At 32.1% G+C, this 12,952-nt stretch overlaps 1 protein-coding gene across 1 annotated transcript; it reads right to left on the reverse strand.

The window, feature by feature from the left end:
• Positions 1-3,202: 3,202 nt before the first annotated feature.
• On the reverse strand, positions 3,203-4,024 carry LOC103872743. Its single transcript, XM_033273420.1, has one exon. It carries the CDS (start codon positions 4,022-4,024, stop codon positions 3,203-3,205), a length of 822 nt encoding a protein of 273 aa, XP_033129311.1.
• Between the last annotated feature and the right edge of the window lie 8,928 nt (positions 4,025-12,952).

Here is a 12,952-nt window from a genome sequence, read left to right on the forward strand (position 1 = left end):
TTAAAACCTTACCAGGAAAACCCAGTGGGACAATACCATGGTGAAGGAAAAAAAGTACAACACATATACTCCCCCTGATTTGTACCTCCGTATATGTCCTTCAAGTTGGCGCATCCCATCCTGATGGTTGAGCTTCATGGACGCCAATGACTAATGGTCTCAATACCAAGGTAAAGTAGTGCTACCGCGTTGCAAAGACATAACTTGCCTGGGATCTATCATTGTGGATCCGAGAGATAACATGTATCAATCAAAACATATTAACCCTTCTTTGGGTTTTGGTTAGTATAACGTAATCTCAAATTTTAGTTCCTTATAGGTAACATAGGATGTATTTTATCATGTCCCAGTCCTTTATGTTCGGACATTACCTAGGGACAACTTAATGGGTGAGCTTTGGTCTATGTTAAAACCGTTTGAATACCTTTCTATAAGTCCTTTGATGCACAAGGATTCCATCTTTTAAGATGTTCAATTTGTAATCCTAAACAAAACTTTCTTTGTCCCAAATTTTCATTTCAATCTCTTTCTTTAGATAATCGTTTGAAAGTCTCTCCAGAAGTTCCTAAGATATTTTAGATCATTAACATATGCTTGTATACTTTAGTTCTCGAGAACCTGTTGCATTTGACAACTCAATACCCTTCGGGACTTTTATATATATCTCATTATCCAGTGGACCATACAAGTAGGCGGTTTCTACATCCTTTAACCGCAAGTCTATTTTTCTTCTTTTATGGCCAGACTTGTTAGGAATCTAAATGTCTGTTGTATCCACCACAGGGGAGTATGTCTTCTCATAATTGATTTCTGGTCTTTGTGGAATCCTTGTGCATATGGCCGTGCCTTATATCTTGCTATCTCGCCATGTATCATTTCTTTCACAAAGACTCATTTTTGTCCAACTGGTTTCACATCTAGAGGTGTCCGAATTATGGGACCAAAACCTCTCTTTTCTTAATGAACTTGACTCCGCGTCCCCTTTCCATTTGATCTAATCTGATTTGTTGAGTGCACTCATGTATGGACGTGGGTTCATGATCCTCATTCATTTCATAATCTCAAGTGCTACACTGCATGCAACTATATCACCAATGTTGACATTCTTTCTCTTGTTCCATTTGTGTCCCAGACATGACATAACTTATTGAGGTTTCATTATGACCTTCAGTACCCTGAAGCTTGGCGTCCCAAGCCTCATTGTTAGGCACCTTAGGTGCAACCATGTTTATGGTTTCTTCATCCCCGACCGTGGCTTTTAAGTTTGTCTATCTTAGGATCGACCATGTCTAGGATTCCCTCGTCCACGGATTTATTAGCACCTTTCTTTAATATCCGAGGGATCTTATCTTTGGAACTTATTGGTCTACCATGTTTCAAACGTGCCTTAGACTCAGTAGCAACTTGATTGTGTCCTTCTTGAACATCAATTCGAATTTGGTGCATTTACAGCTGGTATATATGACTTAGTCATTCTGTTTGGGTCAATAACGGAATCTGGCAATTGTTTAAGCTAGCTTTTGTATAATCTTTTGGACTTCTAAATCTCATTCTTGAGTCCGAGGATCTTGCCAATATAAGGATGTATAATTCCATGTAATTTCTTTTACTCTTGTACCAGCTTATTACTTTCTCCCCCTAATCCGTGTACCTGGCCTCAAACTGATCACCCATATTTGGCTCAAGGTACTTAATAATCGTAGGAGAATCATATCCAACATATATCCCCATCCTCCTTTGAGGTCTCATCTTAGTTCTCTGTGGTGGAGTAATTTGTATATAGACGGTACATCCAAATGTCTTACGATGGGATATGTCTAGCTCTTGACCTGTTATCTAATCGATGGGGAATATTTATGCTCACTAAATGGTCTGATGCGTATGAGCTCGGCCGCGTGAGTAATGGTCGAGAAATGAGTTGTATGCGTTTTATAAATGATTCGGCCAAGCCGTTATGTGTATGTACATGTGCCACGGAGTGTTCCACACTTACCCCCATGGACATATAGTAATCATTAAACGCTTGGGAAGTGAATTCACCAGCATTGTCAAGACGTATAATCTTTAAAGGAAAATCTGAAAAATGAGCTCGTAATCGAATTATCTGAGCAAGTAACCTAGCAAATGCCTGGTTGCGGGATGACAGGAGACAGACATGCGACCATCTAGTGGACGCATAAATGATGACCATGAAATATCGAAATGTCCCTCAAGGTGGGTGTATTGGTCCACATATGTCTCCTTGAATTTTTTTCAGAAAGTTTATAGTCTCCTTAGTGACTTTGGGAACAAGGAACACAAGATAGGTGTTTAGGGATCATTATTTTCTCTTTAAGAAAATGGCCATTTGAGTTTAGGATCAGTTTACGCATCATGGTCGAACCGGGATGGCCAAGCCGGTCGTGCCATAGAGTGAAATTGTTGATTGCCTCTTTGTTAAAAGTGGCATTGGCCTCGATCATACTGACTTTAGCATGGTAAAGACCAGTAGATAGTGCAGATATGGATTCTAAAACTTTCTTATTACCTTGGGCGAGATCAATGATCTGGAGGAACTCTTTGTTTCCTTCGCCCTTGGTTTCAATATTCATTCGAATGTCTTTAAAGCTTAATAGAATTCTCTTAGAGTTGGGTGAATACAAATCATCTGGTATCTCAAGATGTGTATCCATAGGAAACAGGATATTAGCCTGGCCGTGACCCTCTATGAGACTAGCTTTACCTGCAATGGTTGAGATGTTGGTGTTTTTAAGGGTTAAGTTTATGAAGTATCTCTTGTCTTTTAAGATCGTGTGGCTTGACCCACTGTCCACAACGAGTACATGAGTACATCCTTGTTCTCGTTCATTTATAAAACAAGATTCAAAAGGATGCTACTTAGAGAGTTCATTTATAAAATCATTCATTTATTATTAAGTTTTAAAATAAGTTCAAAGGAATGACAACATATAAATGAAAACCACCAAAGCACATAACACATAAATTAGATTACAAATGTCGAAATCATACTTCAGTTTTTAAGACAATCTGAAGTTTCATAATCCATAAGATCGTCCTTCTCATGATTGAAGTCATTTTCATTATCTTGGTAATTCATATGGGTTTCAGGATTCTTCCCTTTCAAACTCTCTTGATAGAGTTCAACTAGATGCTTGGGAGTCCTACAAGTCTTAGCCCAATGATTGCCCATACCACATCTATGTCACACTGATTTGCTGGAATTGGTCGAGTGTTTAGGTTTGAATGAAGATCCACGGCCGCGACCATGACCTCTTCCAAATGAGCCACAGTCTCGACCATGCTGATTCCCTCGCCCGCGGCCAAAAGAGCTTCGGCCATGGCCACGTCCGTTTCTGTTTCCTCGACCACGGACATGATGTCCGTTTCCTTGGACATGGTGGGACTCTTTATTGTCCTCAGTGGTGTGTGCTTCAGGTGGTGGTGCTGATCTAGTAGGTCTCATCTCACTGTTTCTCATCAATAATTCATTGTTCTGCTCAGCGAGCAAGAGACAAGAAATAAGATCAGCATAGGTCTTGCAACCTTTCTCACGGTACTGTTGTTGTAACAGCACATTGCTTGTGTGGAAAGTGGAAAAGGTTTTCTCAAGCATATCCTCATCCGTAATACTTTCACCACACAGTTTCCATTTTGAAACAATCTTAAACAGTGCCGAGTTATACTCGTCCACGGACTTATAGTCCTGGATTCTGAGATCTCTCCAATCAGACCGAGCCTTAGGTAATATCACTGTTCTCTGGTGATCATATCTCGATTTCAATTCGTTCCAAAGATCTAGTGGATTCTCAATGGTTAGATATTGATCCTTGAGACTCTCAGCTAGATGATGACAAATTATCAAGATGGATCTGTAACGATCTTTCTCACTAGCATTAATGTCCTCGGTGATACACTCACAGAGTCCCTTGGATTCAAGGATGATCTTAGCATCAAGCGCCCATTGAAAGTAATTATCTCCAGGGAAATTTAGGGCAGCAAAATCCAAGTTGTTGATTTTCGACATCTGAAATCATAGATTTAATTATTTTAGGTCCTTTAGGAATATTATTAATGTTTAAATAATTAATATGCCTCACGGCCAAAGATGATGCCTCTCGGCCAAGAAGAAGCCACACAGCCAAAGATAAGAAACAAGCCGCACGGCCATGGAGTAGTATTAATGCATTCAGTTTGTTGTGTAATTGCAATCTTAGCATAGATGATTTCTATCAGTTTCATGATGTAATCAATACAAACAAACCTCTCGGCCAAGCAAAAGAACAATCATACGGCCACTTGATTTTGATTCAATACCATCCTAGCATAAGATTCTAAGTGTAATTGCAATCAATCAATGTGATTAGGCTATGGTATGAATGCAACAAGGCCGCACGGCCGCGAGATGATATGGTCTAGTGATTTTAATCAAAGCTATCAATATTAGGGTTTCAATCAATTCAATACCAAATTTGAGATTAAAAAATCTTAGCAACATATCTAGGTGATAAAACAATCAATTCAGATTCAAATTCAAACAATCAAAACCGATTTAGGGTTTAGGATTTTGAATTTGATCTTAGATCAAAGGGGTTCGTTTTGAGATTCAAAACCATTACGGACTTTGATTTTAATCGATCAATAGATCAATCTCGATTTTAGGGTTTGGGGTATCGAACTTTAGAGCTTCGATTTACTCATTAGGGTTAATCTATTACCCTATGGCTTTATCTTAAAGATTAGGTTTTAGGGTTTCATTCTTTATTAAACAATCCAAATTTGATCACAGGTTCTTATATTTCGAATTACCTTTTAACCTAGATGATTGTTGAAACCGGACCACCAAGAAGGATGAACCGCGAGCTGCAATACAAATAGGAACGAACGCGAGCTATCCGCGAGCTGGACACGAGCTGATCGGGATCACCTTGATCGTCGGATGAGTGCTGACCGTGACCTGGACACGCGCGGATTGAAGTTGATCGGAGACGCGAGCTGGAATGGGTCGAGTCGCTCCTATCGAGTCGCGAACGTCGGATCGGGAACGCGGGCCGTCCGGGATGCGAGCTGAGGCTGAGGTCGTCTGAGTGCTGAGCTGAGACGGATCGCAATCGGGAACGCCTCGGATCGGGATGTAAGAGACGCGATCGGGAATTAGGGTTCGTCGGGTCGCGGCTAGGGTTAGGGTTTTAGGGGTTTTGGCGATCTGGGTTTTTGGCTCAGGGTGTTTTTAGAGTTTCGTGTTGATAACGTGTTGCAAACTTACGAGATTGGAATCTGTAAGTTCTTATTATTATTACTCAATCATAAGGTGCCCTTATATATGGGAGTTACAAAGAGATAAAAGGAAATACATAAATATGGAAAGTATACAAATACAAAGAAAAGGAAATAGAGTTTCCTTTTCTCTAACTAGGTAAACCGCCTCTCTCTCTCTAGGTATTGGGCCGGTTATGGACCGGGCCGGTTATGGACATCCATCATATGATTTATAACAATTTTAGTATTGTTTAATGTGTTTTGAACTTTGTAATGAATATTTTTTCTCTCTCTTCGCAAGGCGATCTCTAGAATTCTCTAGGAGAAAAACGAAACTCAACTCGATCTTTGATTCATCCTCAATCAATCGGAAATTCATCATGCAATCAGAGGATAAACACCAAGAGCAGGATCAGAATCATCATCCCTATCCGCAACCAGATTCGACGAGGGTGATTTGGAAGGCGTTACAGGGGCTGAAGCTCGGAGCTGATAGATCAAAATGGTCAGTTCATGATGATGCCCAGAAGGAATTCGAGAAAGATCATCGACTCTGCCTTGTAGCCAAAGGCCTTAATATGGAGCATCAAAACTCGCCTGGAATCAAGGAGCAGCATCGTCCCACTCGCCATATGGCGAGCTGGGTTGGTTCCGTCCCGCTCACAATATGGCGACCACGACTGCATTATAACAATATCATGCTCTTGTCTCACCCTTGTATCTTTCTCATTCGAGCCATGACCGTACCGGCTCTTGTTACGTCTTGATTGGAGTTACAGTTGAAACTTTACGATAAAAACCGCAAAGACTTGTTTTCTCGTATAAAGTCTGAATCAATCGTATAAAACGGCAACGGTTAACTAAAACACCATAGTTATCTTAACTATACGATTGGATTAAATTATTTCATAGAAGCGACATCGTATCAGGGATGATTTCTCAAAGAAATCATAAAATAGGCTAAGTCGAAAAACAACCCGAAAAAGTCTAAAACGCGGCTAAAAGCCCACTTACGATTTCAAATGAGAATGAACCCAAGGCTACTATGGAGGACTATCTTTTATGCACAAGAGTAGATAAATGTCAAGTTTCGAAGAAAAATGTCAAGTTTCAAGGGATAATCGTGAAAATCAAAGAGAAGTGGAATATTTCTGCGAAGCAATAAACTCGACTCGGGGATAGAAAAGGAAAGGGAAAACCGACCTATGGAAGAGTATATAAGGGATTTTGAGGCGAGAGGCGCAAGAGAGAACTTTTACACAGCAATTCAGCACTCGTAGCAATTTAGGCAATTTTCCGTTTTTGTTATCGAGCTGCACTCAGTTAGGTTTACGCAGTCTCTTAGGTTACTAGAACTAGTGCCGACAGCTCTCGTAACCAAGACTCTTACCTTCTCTAAACGCTTAAACGCGGATTTGGAATAAGACTTTTTTGCTCTCTTTTTGATTCGTCTTATATTTTTTTCATTTGTTTATTCGTGTTTCTGATTGCTCAGCGTGTGGTTTAGCAGTAATCTGGGACCTCTGGGAAAATTAGGTTTTTTTAGTTTTCCTTATTTTACTGAAATTGACGGTGCAAATTTTTTTTCCCACAATTGAGTCTTGATATTCTTTGGTTAAGAGTTTGATAACATATGTTATAGTTTTGTTTGTATTTTTAGGGTTAGATTTTGGAATTTTTTTTAAAAAAAATTAAAATTGATGTATATGTGTTTAGTTTTATGTATATTAAACACTTTAAATATTGATTTTAAGATTACTGAGATATGTGTTGCTATTCAATTATTTATTTAATTTTATGGTTTAGATGGGTTCTTGGGAAGTGTTCTAATAAAAATTTACTTGAAAACCTTTGGGAATTCTTCTAGGACAAATAGTAAAATTTAGGGTGTAGAAGATTTTTTGAGAGGTCTTCAAAATTATTTTCTCCACAAACAGTATACATCAACACATAAAATTGCACATTTTATTCATAAATTAAAGATCAAAAACTAAACTGAGAAGTTATATACAAAATTAAAAATTTTAATAAAATATTTCTCTTCTAAATTTCAGTTACTTTAATTAAAATAGTACATGGCATGGGTCAAAAAAATTTCCTAACCCAAAAATTTAACACACTTAAAATTTAATAACTACGATATATATATATATGGAGTTAAAACTTGTTTAAAAATTGTTAAACAAAAAATATCTCGCGCGCGGATCAAAATCATTTAAACATTTAAATTTAAATTATTAATGATATAACAGTTTAAACCAGTATTTAATTATCTCGATAAAACAAATATAATCCTCCTTTACCGCTGCACTCTTGTGTCCGTACTTTCTAGGGCGTCCATCATTCTTCTTCATCAGTCCGCTGGAAAAAATCTTCTGCTGCCAGCTGCGGAACGCTCAGAGGAATGAATATTTTGAGGGGGAGCGAGGGTGTAGGTGGATTTGAAGTTTCTGACCTCGAGCCATATGGAAGTCTGACAGTGCTTTGGATCTCACCACCATCATTCCTGTCATAACATATTTGCCATGGCTTTATCTTTTGTTGTGGATGTTGTAGATTTCTCTTGGAAGAAACCTTCAGTAAAGTGATTTAAATAGGATGAGAAAGAAAGGAGGTGAAACGATATCATGAAGTAAGGATTAAAGAGAATAATTGAATGATGGAGATTGGCTGCGACTTGTGATAATGGTGGTTTCAAGTGACTGCAAACAATGAAGATGAAGGAGAGGAGCCGAAACGATTAACGCTTTCATGGCAGATTAAGTTCTCGTAACATGGACTTGAATTGAGCCAATGTGAATTATTATAGGCGCATACGTTTGTAGACTTTTTGATGTGGCAATTTGAAGAAAACTTAATTTCTTCTAAAAACACTTTTAAAATACAATTTTAAAACCATTGAACCAATTATAAAAAGTTTGAAAAATCTAATTGGTTGAACCGTTTCTAATAAAATTAAAGTTAACCTCACAATCTCAAAACATCTTATGTTTTGAAACAATATAAACCTTCTAAACATCATATAATTTGAATCAAAGAGAGTATATAGACTAAATAAAGAAAGTACATGTGTGTTTTACTAACCATTGAGTCTTGATTAAAATTTATGTTATTCATTATTATAAATAATGCAACAAATCCGAAACAAACAATTCAATACTTTATTTATATTTCAACTTCAATACTTTATTACAAGGCTCCAAAAATATATATTGTAGTGTTTTTCTATTAAAGAAAAAATTACAGAGCAAAAATGTGAAAAATACTTCAAAGATATCATGGCTGAGAATCATAATTATTCACCATACTTAACCAGGAGGTCTAGGAGGTCCAGGACGTGGACAACGAATTCCGCAACTGCATGTCTCAATTCCAAATAAGTGTCTATACCTCTTACAAATAAACTCCGCCTTAGGTCCATGTGTTTCATGACACTTCTTTTTGCATTCAGAATCAGCACACGACTCATTTTTTTTTACAAAGTGGTGGTCTTGGACATTACAAAATAGTTCATTTTCTTTTTTATTTGCATTTGCCATCATTCCTGTTGAATATAAAATATCAGATTTTGTAGTTAAAATGAAAACAAATACCAATGTTCTCTTTTCTCTGAAATATAATTTTTTTAACACAAATATAAAATTTATTTATAAAAGAAAGACTGAATTAAAAAATTTATTTTAAGAATTATTACCAATAGAAAAAGAGAGACCGAAGTAAAGAAAAAAAGAGAGAGCATATATATGATTTGATCACAAAGTATTTTTTTTCTTTGGTGAAGATAACTCTGAATAATTTCTGAATATTACTGATAAAGTGTGAGTAACATATAAATATGTTTTAAAATTTTTTATTTATTTTTGAAACATGACATATTACTACAAAAATGTAGAAATATACTTAATATATCATATAAATTTACTGAAAAGGGCATTAATAGTTATGAAAAAGAAATGTTACCAAATTTGTATGTTTAAAAAAAAGACAACTGAAAGATACATGATAAAAAGTGGAAATATGTGGAACCATTTCTATATTATAGTTCTTCATAAATTATGAAGAACATATATATTTATACAAAAACCTCTAAACTCGGTTTTCTAGTTTTTATGTATGTTATGAAATTTACTTGAAATAAAAACTTCTAAACTATATAAATTATTATGTAGTTTTCACAAAATAGCCTGAATGATATTTTTAAAATATCAAAATCACATTATTCAAGATCAGTTTATTTTATAACGAGTATATGCAAATGTTAAGATAAACTTAAAATAAAAATACAAACCTAGCACAAGAATGATGAAGATAGTCAAGACTGTAAACGAGAGTTGAGGGGTTTTCTTCATCATATTTGACAGAAGTGAATTGATAATGGTTTTAAACTCTAATAAGAAAAGGTAATCCTTTTCTTATTAATAGATAAACATTTTAAAGGAGTAACCTTTAAACTGTAACTTATTTACAACCATGTCATGCTGAGGTGGCATGCTAACAATGATTCTCACACTATTAATTTATCCTCCATTCATTACTAAACTAATTACAAAATATGCCACACTCATTCAAGGTCCACATACGACTTATTGCTATATTACTATACTAGGATAAGACCTGCGCTTGCGCATGGTAAATTTATATAAAATTATTTAAGAAATATTGTATGAAAAAATTATATTATTGATCAAATTAATATATTTGGTTCTTAAATATTTTTTAAAAACTATTTTGTTAATTACATAATTTGTTTACTAATGAACTGATCATATTTTTAAAAATATTTTAGGTCAAAAAACTATTTATCGCATAAAAATCTAACGTTTGGGTTGAAGAATCTCATGCCTACTATTTGGTTACAATGAAACTATGTCAGCACAGTTTTATATTATTATTTAGCAACTTAAAAGTTAATTATGGTTATGAGAAGTTTATGTTCACGTGCCAATCTTATCTATCTTCGATATTTTTCTTCTTTTTGTGTCATTTTGGTTATTGCTCGATATAAATATTGATTTTTGAGTTTATTCTCATTTCTTTCTTTTATTTTTGCATGAGATTTAGAAAATGTTTAAAATTCAAAATTATTAAAGAGATACATACTTAGGTTAAGATTTGCGTCTTGTGCAGAATAAATACTTATTTTATATTCTGCATAATATGAAATAATAAAATAATAATCCCCTAGACAATATTTGCGAAGTGATTTTGCCACATGTCCTTTATACAATCAATTTCACAAAACAAATATGACATGGCTACTAAAATTGATGACATGTCTTATAACTTAATATGACATGGACAATTGCATTTAATGTTAATTTATATTTTTGGTAAACTTTTTAAAATATGGTAATAACTCATATATTACATTTAATGCAATTTTTATTTTTGGTATTTTTTTAGAATATGGGAATAAATCATAAATCATAATTAAAATAAATATATTCATATATGGCATTAGAAATTTCGAAATCTATTTTAATTATATATTTTTAAATTATACAATTTTATTACTAAAACTTTCAAAAATGTATAGAATTTTTTTTAGAAAATTATAAAAATTTAATCGTAAAATCATTATTTTCTTATATATCTACAAATTTTATAAATATTGTTTAATTTTAATTTTTGGTAATTATGCAACTGTTACAAATTTATTTAATATATTTAATTAAAATAAATAGTTAGAAAAATAAATCTAAGATTATAATTTCAAATATATACATACATATTCTTAAATATAATTTTATGTTTAATTAAATCAAATTTATATTAAATTATTGATACGAAAAAGGCAATTTACAATATTAATAAAATTTTATTTTAAAATATAATATATATTTATCTGTTAAAAATATTTTAATTTTTTTGGTGCACATAGTGCAGTAAGGCACCTAGTTATATATTAAATAACTAAGAAATCAGTTAATATTATGTAATTAATTGGCTTGCGCATATAAATCAAATGACCGCTCTTGCTTATTCGCAACTATTTTAGAATAAATAAATCAAAACAATCAATTTTATCTTCATATATGATATATAATTAAATTTAAACGATATGAAGTACATATATATATTAATATAAACAACTATTAAAATAAAATTATTTATTTATCTGATTTTATTATCATTGTATCTTATTATAGAAAAATAATTAAACATTGATCACAAAAGTTTATGTGAGACTTTTAAAAGTTTTAGTAATTTATACTCGTTTAAAAAAAAATTCAAAATACAACATATACAAATCTAATTTTCTTATATATGATTAATGTAATTGTATAATTTATTTTAATAGTAAAGAATTAAACAAAAATAATAGAAAGCATACACATTATTAGCAAATCTTCATTATTTAAAATCATTAATTACTATATATATCATAATCACAATAGGTTGTAGGTTTTATTTAATGAAATAATATATAATAAATAGTCACCTTGCTTTATTTAATATCATATGATATCATATAGTTGATATTAAATGTTTCTACTGAGATATAAAAATTGAATTGGACCAACATATTTTTCAATTTCAATGTGAGGATGACTCGTAAAATTAATTAACTACGTAATTGATTGACACATAAGTAAAGAGTCTTTTTTAATTATTATAAAATTGAGGTTACATATTTTTCAAATGTTCATCAATTAATATATATACTCGGTTAAGACCCGCGCCTTGCGCGGGATAAACATTATATATATAATTTTTTTTATATATTATATGTTTCAAACATATTATGAAATAATAAATATGTATTGAATAATTAAAATGACGGTAACTATTACTTATATAATTAAATTGGATAGAACATATAAATAAATTTGATTAATCCAAAAATAACTTTTCTATTTGATATATAATATAATTAAATTTAAATGATAATAACATATATATAGTATATTTTAATATTAATATTTATTAAATGTTAATTTTTGCTCATATTTTTTTTTACCATTTGTATGTGTTATAGCCAAAAAAATTTAAATTGGTGATAACAAATTTCCACTGTGAGATTAATAGTTTAAATGATTTATAATATTTTTAAAAATTAACTTGTCAATATTTTTCAAATTGTTTATCAAAAACAAATTGTTCACAGTAAATTTCAAAATTAAAATATTTATATATTTTTATATGGTCGTATAATTTAATTTAAAATGATATATATATATATATATATATATCTTTTACTTTTAATACTTATTAAATGAGACTTTCAACTTATATAACTTTTTAATTATTTGCATCAACTCATAACAAAAATTTTAAACCATGGATCACAAAATTTGAATGTGAAATTTTTAACAGTTTTAGTAATTTATAATCGTTTTTAAAAATTTAAATATAACATACAAAGAAAAAATTTAATTTTTATTATATGGTTACTATGAGTTTTTAATTTATTTTAATAATTTAAAATTAAACAAATATAATATAAGACATCCTTATTTTTATCAAATCTTTATTATTCAAAATTATTAATTGTCATATATATACTTTAGCCACATTAGGAAATTCCGTAATTTTATTTAAGGAAATAATGAATCACATTAATAATGTATTTATGGTTAGTTTAATAAAAAAACTTATTATATATTTAGATGAACCAACCTATTTCTTTAAGAATTCTATGAATCATTCTATTGATGACAAATGGCTACAAAAAAAATGTTGTAATGCTTCTCAA

The sequence above is a fragment of the Brassica rapa genome, chromosome A06 (genome assembly GCF_000309985.2).
Source record: "Brassica rapa cultivar Chiifu-401-42 chromosome A06, CAAS_Brap_v3.01, whole genome shotgun sequence".
Taxonomy (NCBI): Eukaryota; Viridiplantae; Streptophyta; class Magnoliopsida; order Brassicales; family Brassicaceae; genus Brassica; species Brassica rapa.

Excerpts from the sequence above, each read along its gene's own strand:
- LOC103872743 (XM_033273420.1), bottom strand. The coding sequence starts at position 4,024 with ATGTCGAAAATCAACAACTTGGATTTTGCTGCCCTAAATTTCCCTGGA.